General features: G+C 66.9%; 1 protein-coding gene across 1 annotated transcript; it reads right to left on the bottom strand.

Moving 5' to 3' along the window:
* Positions 1–57: 57 nt before the first annotated feature.
* LOC118158397 (nucleolar transcription factor 1-like) lies at positions 58–8,290 on the bottom strand (the record flags this gene model as incomplete). The annotated part of the gene is made up of 12 exons (XM_035313047.1): positions 8,233–8,290; positions 5,721–5,896; positions 5,403–5,486; positions 4,725–4,880; positions 4,060–4,124; positions 3,383–3,503; positions 2,777–2,887; positions 2,374–2,507; positions 1,804–1,945; positions 1,495–1,536; positions 770–883; positions 58–579 (listed from the first exon to the last, which is right to left on the bottom strand). Coding segments are annotated over exons 1-12 (1,725 nt in total), but the record flags the coding sequence as incomplete, so codon positions are not given.
* Positions 8,291–8,873: the final 583 nt, after the last annotated feature.

Raw genomic sequence — 8,873 nt, 5'->3', positions numbered from 1 at the left:
GGGACGGACACAAACCCTGCCACCAGGGGCACAAAATACATCATAAGGAACACAAACCCCATTGCAGGGGGCAAAATCCCTGCTCTGGGGGGACACAAAGCCCACCAAGCACCAGGAGAGGACAGGACGCCCTTCCCCAGCACCACCACGGCAGCCCCCCCCACCATGCTCAGACATCTCAGGACCCCCCCCCCCAAGCTTCCAGCCCTTAGATTGAGGCTCCAGGACCCCCTCCAGTGCTGCTGGGTTTTGATCCGTGAGGCTGCACGGAGCGGGCACAGCCCGTGGCACCCGGCACCGCGCTGGCACCGTGACACTCCTGGGGGACAACCCCCCCGGCTTGGGGGGGGCCAAGCCAAACCCCTGGTGGCAGGATGGGGACAGGTGGGGTCCCCAGGACGGGGCTGGGGGGGCACCACCGACCTTCTTCTTCTCCGAGAGGTCGTTCCACATGCGGGCCAGGAGCCGGGTCAGCTCGCTCTCCGACAGCTCCGGCCGCTCCTCCTGCAGCTGCTTCCTCTTCTCCTCCGAGAAGATGAACATGGCCGAGATGGGCCGCTTGGGCTTCTCCGAGCTGGCCTGGGGGGGACACGGGGCGTGGGTGGGGGCGAGCACACGGCGGGACCCGCCTGGCACCGCGGGGTGCCGGTAACCCCACGCCGTGTCCCCGTACCGTGTCCCCATCCCGTGCCCACCCCATGCTGTGTCCCCATCCCGTGCCCACCCCATGGCACGTCCCCATCCTGTGCCCACCCCGCTCCCCTCTCACCTTGCCGGTCTCTGGCGAGGACTTTTTGGATGCGGGACTCGTGGCACCTTTCCGGTTGCTGCCCAGCATCTTCTCCTCGCCCAGCACCCGCTGCTGCTCCTCCTCGGGCAGGCTCTGGGGTGCGGGGGGAGACGCGGTTAGAGGGCTCTGGCCATGACGCTAACGAGGCGCTGGGGCAATTAGGGATCGGGGACACCGGGGACAGGGCACCAAAGCTCTCAGCTGGCTGCAGAGGCCACAGCACGAGCTATCCGGCCCCAGAACCCGCTGCGTGGGGATCCCCACGCCTCGCCACCCCTTCCGTGGGCATCGTCCTCGTCCCCATCTCCACCCCTGCAGCCGGTGCACGGCTCCAGCCGGGTTTTCCACCCCGTGCCCTCACCAACGGGGCCGGGGCCACGTCACGTCCGCAGTGCCGGGGCTGGGGGGGGCCAGGGGAGCTCCCCCACCCACGCCACAGCTGAGGGAAGGAAGCGAGAGGCCGGCGGCGCCCACGCAGCCTCCGCTGCTCGCGGCTCCCCTTCCTCCCGTGCTGCTGGCTTCCTCCCCGTACCCCGCAGGGTTCGGGCTCTGGGGATCACACCTATGTGCCCCCCCCGGTGTAAAGCCCCCAGTTTTGGGGGAGCGGAGTGGGGCAGCATCAGGGCACCCCCTTTAGTGTGCTGCGTGAGCCCCCCCAAGCAGAGGATCCCCGTTTTTGGGGTCTCCATGCCCCCTATGCTCACCTCCAGGAAGCGGAGCAGCTCGATCTCGTAGTCTTTCTTTTTCTGGGGGGAGAGGGGGACATGGGGTTATGCAAGGATCTCCCCCCCCCGGCCCTATTGCTGCCTCGTGTGCTTGTTGGTCCCCCCGCCCCCAACAAGAGCATCCCCCACCCACCCCGCGCCGGTCCCACGTACACGCACCGCGGTGCAGAGCACCCAGGGAGGGGACCGAGGACCTTGGGGACACCGAGGACAGGGCCCAGAGAAGGTGGGGGCTCCTTTCTACCCCAACTCCTCCTGGCCTCCTTCCCGCAGCTCCCCGCTGCCCACCTGGTCGCACTTTTTGTGGTAGGCGTCCTTCTCCTTCTGGGAGAGCAGCTTCCACTGCTGGCTGCACAGCACCATCCGCTCGGTGCTGGGCACGTCCTTCATGTTGGCCATCAGCTCTGCGCAGTACAGCGAGTAGCTGTTCCTGCAAGCCACCGGGGGAACCCGCATCAAGGACAGCCCGCGGCACGCTCACGTTCCCCCCCCCCCCCCCCGGGCCGGGGGGGGGGCGGGGGCCCCCCCAAAAACCCGGCCACCCCCCCCCTCTCCCCCAGGAATGCACCAGCAAAGCGCTGCGCGGGGGCGGCTGCGCTGCAGGAGAGGAGGTGGTGGTGTGGCTGGGTTATGGCCCGACCCAAAGCAGGCAGCATCCCCCTAAACCTCATTTTTTTCGGTTCATTTAAGGAGCAGATTTCTGGGGGCGATGCCCGCGGCCCCCAGAAAGGGCACTCAAAGGTGGGCAGCCCCTCCTGAGCAGCTCTGAGGGGGGGAGGGGGGGGGAAAACGTAAGGGACTTACAGAGCCCAAAGTAACAGCTCCGAGAAGGGGGCAAAAACCCCGTAAGGCACTCACGGAGGAGGCTTGGTGGGTCGTCCATCGAACTTGTCCTTGAGCTGGCGCTCGGCCTTGGTGAGCGTGGAGCGGGTGATGCCCTCCTCGCTGAGGTTCAGCTCGGGGTGCTTCTGGATGTAGTCGCGCATGATCTCCTGCACGGAGGGACGGAAGGAGAGAGGTCAGGGCGGCTGCCGAGCTTCCCCGCCTGGCTGGGGGCCGGAGGAGGAGGAACGAGAAGCCAAATCGCCCTAAATCCTCTCCCCTGGGGTTCTTCGCCCGTCCCCAGCAGCGCTGGAGGAGGCCGTGCTCTGGCTAGGGACCTGGCTGAACCCCACGCTGCCTATCGGGGCGGGTGTCGGGGGGGGGCTCGGAGTGAAATGGGGGGCGAGCGTGGCGGGGACGGGGCGAGGCTGCTCCCTACCTCGTACTCCTTCCGCTGTTCCAGGGCCTTATGAATCCATTTCAGCCTCTTTTTATCCGAGAGTTGAGACCACTGCTTGCCCAGCGACTCTTTCACCTCCTTCGTGGTGGCCTGAAAACCCAAAGCCAGAGGTGAGGGCAGAGGGGTAAAACCCACAAAAAAAAGGCAAGAATGGGGGGGAAAAAAATAGAGCGGGGCTTGCCCTCAGCCCCGGCAGGAGCCGGGGGGGGACGGCTGCAAGTCGAGCTTGCGGCCGGGGAAGGGGGTGCGTGCGAGTGGGGGGCATGGCCGGAGGTGGTCGGGAGGGATGTCTGCGCTGGCAATCTGCTGCCCTGCCTGGTGCGGAAGGCTGTGGTCACCCCTTCAACTGCAGGCAATCAAAAGGGAGGGGGGGGGCTGAACCCCCCCCCTCCAGAGCCTCTCCTCGGTGTGCGGAGCCCCTCCTTACCTCCGTCCGGACCGCTGGCAGCTCCTACCGGCTTCTTCTCCCCCATTCCCCCCCCGCCCCCCGAAATGCTTCTCTCGTTCCCCCTCGTGCCCCCAGCAGCGGGGTGCGGGACCCCCCCGGCACTCACGCTCACACTCACTCCCACCCACCGTACTCACATCTGGGCGCACTTTCAGGTAGATTTTCTTCTCGTGGTTGTACCACAGCTGCTGGGGGGTCTTGGGCTTCTCGGGGACGTCGGATTTCTTGGCGTTCTGGATGAGGTCCGGGTGGTCTTCCCTTTACCCGGCGGGGAAGGGGGGGAGCGTCACGGAGGTCGCCGGTGGGAGGGGAGCACCCCTAAGCCCCCCGCCCTCAAAGGGTGACCCACCCTGCAGGGCTGGCACGCCGCAGGCTCGATGCCAGGGCGTCCCCAAAAAGAGCAGCAGGGTTTGGGGATGGATCCAAGCCTGTCCCTCTGGGGGGGGTGCCAGCTATGAGCATCCCCTCGAGTCCCTGGGGCTGCACCCGTGGGGCAGCAGAAGGTGGTGGGGAGCACCGGGACCCCCCTGGGCAGCAGCAGCCAGGCTCCAGGGGGGGTTTGGGGGGAGCAAAGTGGTGGGCTCAGCATTTAACAGGGCTAACAGCAGGGCTCCTGCCCCCCCTTTGCAGCCCCTATCTCTCAGTGTGTGGCTGCTCCCCTGCTCTCGCTGCCAGCTGAGGCTCCCAGCCGCGGGGCTGTTATTGAGGAGCCTTTTTTCAGCCCCCCCTTTCCTCCCCCTGCCTTCAATCGCAGCACCCACAGGGGTTTCCTCATGGGTGGCACCCGACGGGGGGCACAGCGCTGCCCGCTCACCTGAACCTTGCCAGGTTCCTCTCAAACTCCTGCTTCTCCCGCTGGAAGTCCTGGATGTATTTCATCTGGGGACGGCCGGGAAGCAGAGGGAGGAGGTATTAGCATGGGGAAGGGGCACACGCACCCCACCAGCCCCGCTGCCCCCCCAGGGGGACCGGGGGCTCCCCAGCCCTAGGACTGTCCCTGCAGCTCCGGGTCCGCAGCCTGCGAGGGCAGGAATCCCTCCCTCATCTCCTGCCTCCATCCCGTGGGCAGCCCTGGAAGGGCGCCAGCCATGGGCGAGAGGGCGCCGAGGACTTTTTTCTGCTGCCTTTTTTCTGCTGCCGGTGGCAAACCCAGCCCGGGGGGGGCCTCCTGGGCCAGCCGGGCTCTGAGCCCCCATGCCCACGGGGCCGGCGTGTGATTAACCCCGGCGTGGGGCTCCCCATGGCAGAGCCACCGCCTGGTCCTATCGGGACGGACGGACAGACGGACCCCAGCCAGCCTGCACAGCTCTGGGAACCGGGACTGGGACCGGCAAGGACGCCTTACTGGTCTGGCTGGGCTGAGCAAGCAGCCGGCTGCGCCGCCCTGCCCAGGCAGGAGCTGGGCCCTGCTGGTTTTACTGGGAGAGCTGGAGGCGCCAGCGCGCCAGGGGAGCCTCGCTGCCCCCTGCCCGCCCGTACCTTTTTCTTCTCGGGAAGCTCCTTGTATTTCTTGGAGAGGATCTTGGTGAGATCCAGGTTGCTCATTTCGGGGTGAAGCTTGGCGTATTTGGCCCGCTTCTCCATGAAGAAGCGGAAGTAGGGGGTCAGGGGCTTCTTGGGGAAGTCGGGGTGTTTCTGGGGAGAGGGCAGAGTGGCAGAGCTGAGTGCCCACGCACTGCACGGCCAAACCCAGCCCGTTCCCAGCCCCTGGACCACCGGGGGATCGGGCCCCCCACCCCAGACCCCATGTGGGGACAGCTCAGCCCTGCAGGGACACGCTGGGGACAAGGGCTCCCCACCCAGGAGCTACCCCAGAGCTGGACGGACATCCCCAGCACAGCCTTAGAGCTGCGAGCACGGAGGGGAAACTGAGGCAGGAGGCGGCGAGCTGACCCCCCCCCACAGCAGCAGTGCCCCCGGGCTGCCCGGCGTGGCGGGCCGGGAATAGGACCCGGTGTCCCCGGGGCTAAACTCGGACGCAGGCTCCCAGCACCACGTCCGGCCGCATCCAACCTGCCCCAAATTTGGCCCGAGCTTAGGGCCCTCAGCCACGGAGCTGCCTCGGGACGCGGGCGCGGGGCCAGGCACGGCTCCCACGGGACCCCCAGCCAGGTTCTGTCCCCCTTTTGCGCCCCCCGTTGCCTCCCCGTGGCTTACCTTGAGCTTTTTGCCCTTGTAAGGATTCTTCACGTGCTCCTCGGCATCCATGATGAGCTCTGTTAGGGTCCGGAACTTCCTCACCTGCGGGGAACGAAGGGACACGAGCGTGAGCAGGGTTTCCTCGTGCCAAAAACCCGTCCCAGCACGCAGATGCCTCCCATGGGGCCACGTCCTCTACAAGGACAGGCAACGGGGACGGATGAGCCTGAACCCTGAGGATGCCCAGACCCCGAGGACGCCCAGACCCCGAGGACGCCCAGACCCCTCAGAGCACCATGAGGCTGCCGTGCCCCCCGAGGCAGTGAGCGTGGTTACCTCGTTGGAGATCTCCATCCACTTCATCTTGCACATCTCCCCCGAGAAGTCTTTGAAAGCCACCTTCTCCCAGTCGAGGTGGGACTCGGTGGTCTTGAACTTGCTCCCGTCGTTGGAGGGCAGGTTGTTCTTCATGCACTCCAGCAGGGTCAGCATGTCCTCCTGAGACCAGCGGTCTGCGCAGAGAAACCGGGTCAGCTGCAGGCACGGGGTGCACGGGGGGAGAGGGAGAGGGGCAGGAGGAGAGGGGCAGGAGGGGGAGAAGGGGAAGGGGAGAAAGAGGAGCAGCAGAGGAGGGGAGGAAGAGGAGCAGCAGAGGAGGCAGCGCCATGCACGGGCCCATCCCGCCTGCGGCTCTCCCCGGGACTACAGCTCCCGGCGTGCCGTGCCGCCCTCCCGGCCGTGCCGTGCCGCCTCCGCGCGCTGCCTCCCGAGCCCCAGGATCAAAGGGACGTGGCTCTCGCCGTCGCCCTGCAGCAGCCGCCCGTGGGCCGAGCGAGCTGGGCAAGGCTCGAAAAATCCACGGGGAGCGAACCGGAGAGACCCGTCCGTCCCGGTGTGCTGGCAGATGAGGGCGCGGGGGATCGGGGGACGTCTCCCTGGCCCCGGAGCAAAGCCCCACGGAGCCGGGGGCTGGCGGCACCAGTGCTCACCAGCCCTGGGGGAACGGGGAAACCCACCTGGGGAGTGGGAACGATGCCCCCAGAGCGAGGGGGCACCCACAACGGGGAGTGCCACGCTGACCTCTGCCAAGGTCGAGGCGCAGGGACCACCACGGTGATGGGGAGCGGGGGGTCCAGCATGGCCCCGTCTCCCCGGGGGGGTCCCACCCATGCAGGGTGATGGTTACAGCACCCTTGGGTACCCCTGGCTGCCACCTCCCCGCTGGGGGACACGTCCCCAGCTCTTCTCCTGTACACGGCCACTTCTGGGGGTGTTTCCCCAGCTCCCCCAAAGCCGAGCGCCCTCTCCCCGCCGACCCTCCGTACACCCCCTGCCCGAAGACCCCGGGGTGCTCCATCCCCAGGCGTTAGGCCCCTGGGTACACCCGGGTGCGTTTTCCTCTCCGCTCCAGCTCCCCCAGCACAAATACACAGCTCCACGCCAGGCTGGCGGTAGGAGAAGCCCCCCCGGGGTCCCAGAGCCCATTAAAGGACCAGGGGGACACACGGGTGGGGGGCAGCGCAGCCAGGACCTGCTCCCGTGAAGGAAGCAGCTCCGCAGGGATCCCCCAGTCCCAAATTTTGCCTTTTTCCCCTTTTCCTGCTACTCAGCCCGCTCCAGTGGGGAGCAACGAGGCAGGATCAGGCCTCAGGGTCTGGCTCCCGCTTTGCTTGTGGAAATCGCGGGGAAACAATCAAAAAATCAGCAAAACCACGGTGTGAAAACCGAACAGGAGCAGGCAAGGCCCTGAAATCCTGCCCCCAGCAGGCCAGGGCAGTGCCCCCACCTCAGTTTCCCACCTGGGGGCACCTCCAGACCCCCGAGACCCCCCGAGCCGGCTGCATCCCACCCTGCAAAACCCACGAGAAGAATAAAACCCGAGGAGGCCGACATGGCACCGCCGGGACCAGGCCGGGCCGCGCGTCCCCCCCTCCTCATCCTGCTCTCGATGTGGCTCTGTAGCAGCCATAGAAGGGGACAACGGGGCACAACGGGGACCCCTGTGTCCCCCCCAGTACCATGTCACCCCCCCCTCAGGCCAGGCCTTGCCGGGAGTTCACTGCGAGGCTGAACCGGGCCCGATTTATCTGCGCCTGGGCCCGATTTATCCCGGCCCCGCTGGCACCGGCCAGGCTGCTCTATATCGGGATCGCCGCCCCGCTGTAATTAAATCCCCCTAAAGACCCGGCGAGGGACACGTGCTCCAGCCGGCAGCGCTCAGGGCACCGAACCCACGGTGACAAAGGAGGGGACGGGGCAAGGGGCACCTCGAGCCAGCGGGGACGGGGACAGGGCCGGCACCTGCCCGCAGCGGGGACGGGGTCGGCACCGGGGGGGCTCCGGGCTGGGGCAGGGCGCTGCTGGAGCCCTTCTGCCCGGGCAGGCCGCCCCCACAGCCTCCCCTTTTATTTCACTTTTTCTTTTCTTTTTTCCTCCCCCTTTTTCAATAAAAGCCCAAGCTCTGATGTCATCCCGGGGTCTGGAAGCCGGGGGCCCAAGGTAACGGCTCGGCGTCTTAATTCAGCCCAGATGTGCGCGGGGCGGCTCCGGCACCTCTTTGTGCCAGGCCTGACCCAAAAACAGCCTTTCTGATGGCAAAACCAGCAGTTTCCACAGCGCGGGGGGGGGCACCCACGCACCCCACAGTGGTGCTGTGTAAACACCCCCTTGGGGTTTGCAGGGTCAGGGATCGCAGGGTTTGTAGGGTCAGGGTTTGTAGGGTCGGGGTTTGCAGGGTCGGGCGCGGAACTGCGTGGGTCGCCCCCCTCCCCTAAACACTGCCCCCCCATCCCGCAGCCCCCCGAGTGTCCCAGCGCGGCACTGGGGGCGGGGGGGGTCCGTGTCTCACCTTGGTTTTTGGGAGCTGTCATTTCCAAGTCTGCAGGGCACTCGGCTTCGCCGTTCATCCTCCACCTGCCTGAGGCCAGCGCGGTCCCCGCCGGTGCCTGGCGCGCTACCCTCGCTCAGTGCCGCTCGGCTCTGCGGGCAGACAGAGACCCCGCGCTAGGCAACCCCTGTGGGGGGGGGGGGGCGGCACGGTGTGCCCACCTGGGACCCCCCCCAAAGAACCCACCCACGCACTCACCCACCCACCTCCCCCTGGTTCTGCTCCCCGCACCCCAGCCACTGCCAGCGCTGCGGGATTCTGGGGGGGGGGGGGAGAGGGGCGAGGATGGGGGGGTGTGCAGGGCGCCCCCCCCGGGGGGGGGGGACAAAATGGGGTGGGGGCGTCCCTGAGGTGCAGCAGGGTCCAAGGCAAATAAAAAAAAAAATCCTAAAAAAGGGGATCTGCGGGGAAAATGCGTGTGCCCCCAGACCCAATAGGGTTCAGAGGGGTCCCCCCAAGGGGGGGCAAAGGGAGGGAGCCCCCAAAAGGGGGGGGCTTGAAGGGAGGGAGCCCCCAAAAGGGGGATGCCTGAAGGGAGGGATGGGCAGACCCTATGAGACCCCCACATGGCGGGGGGCTAATGTCCCTTTGGGGAGCTCTGG

This window comes from Oxyura jamaicensis (assembly GCF_011077185.1).
Source record: "Oxyura jamaicensis isolate SHBP4307 breed ruddy duck chromosome 27 unlocalized genomic scaffold, BPBGC_Ojam_1.0 oxy27_random_OJ72681, whole genome shotgun sequence".
Lineage (NCBI taxonomy): Eukaryota > Metazoa > Chordata > Aves > Anseriformes > Anatidae > Oxyura > Oxyura jamaicensis.
Note: the sequence above shows the minus strand (reverse complement) of the source record. Positions and strands in the feature narration are given on the sequence as shown.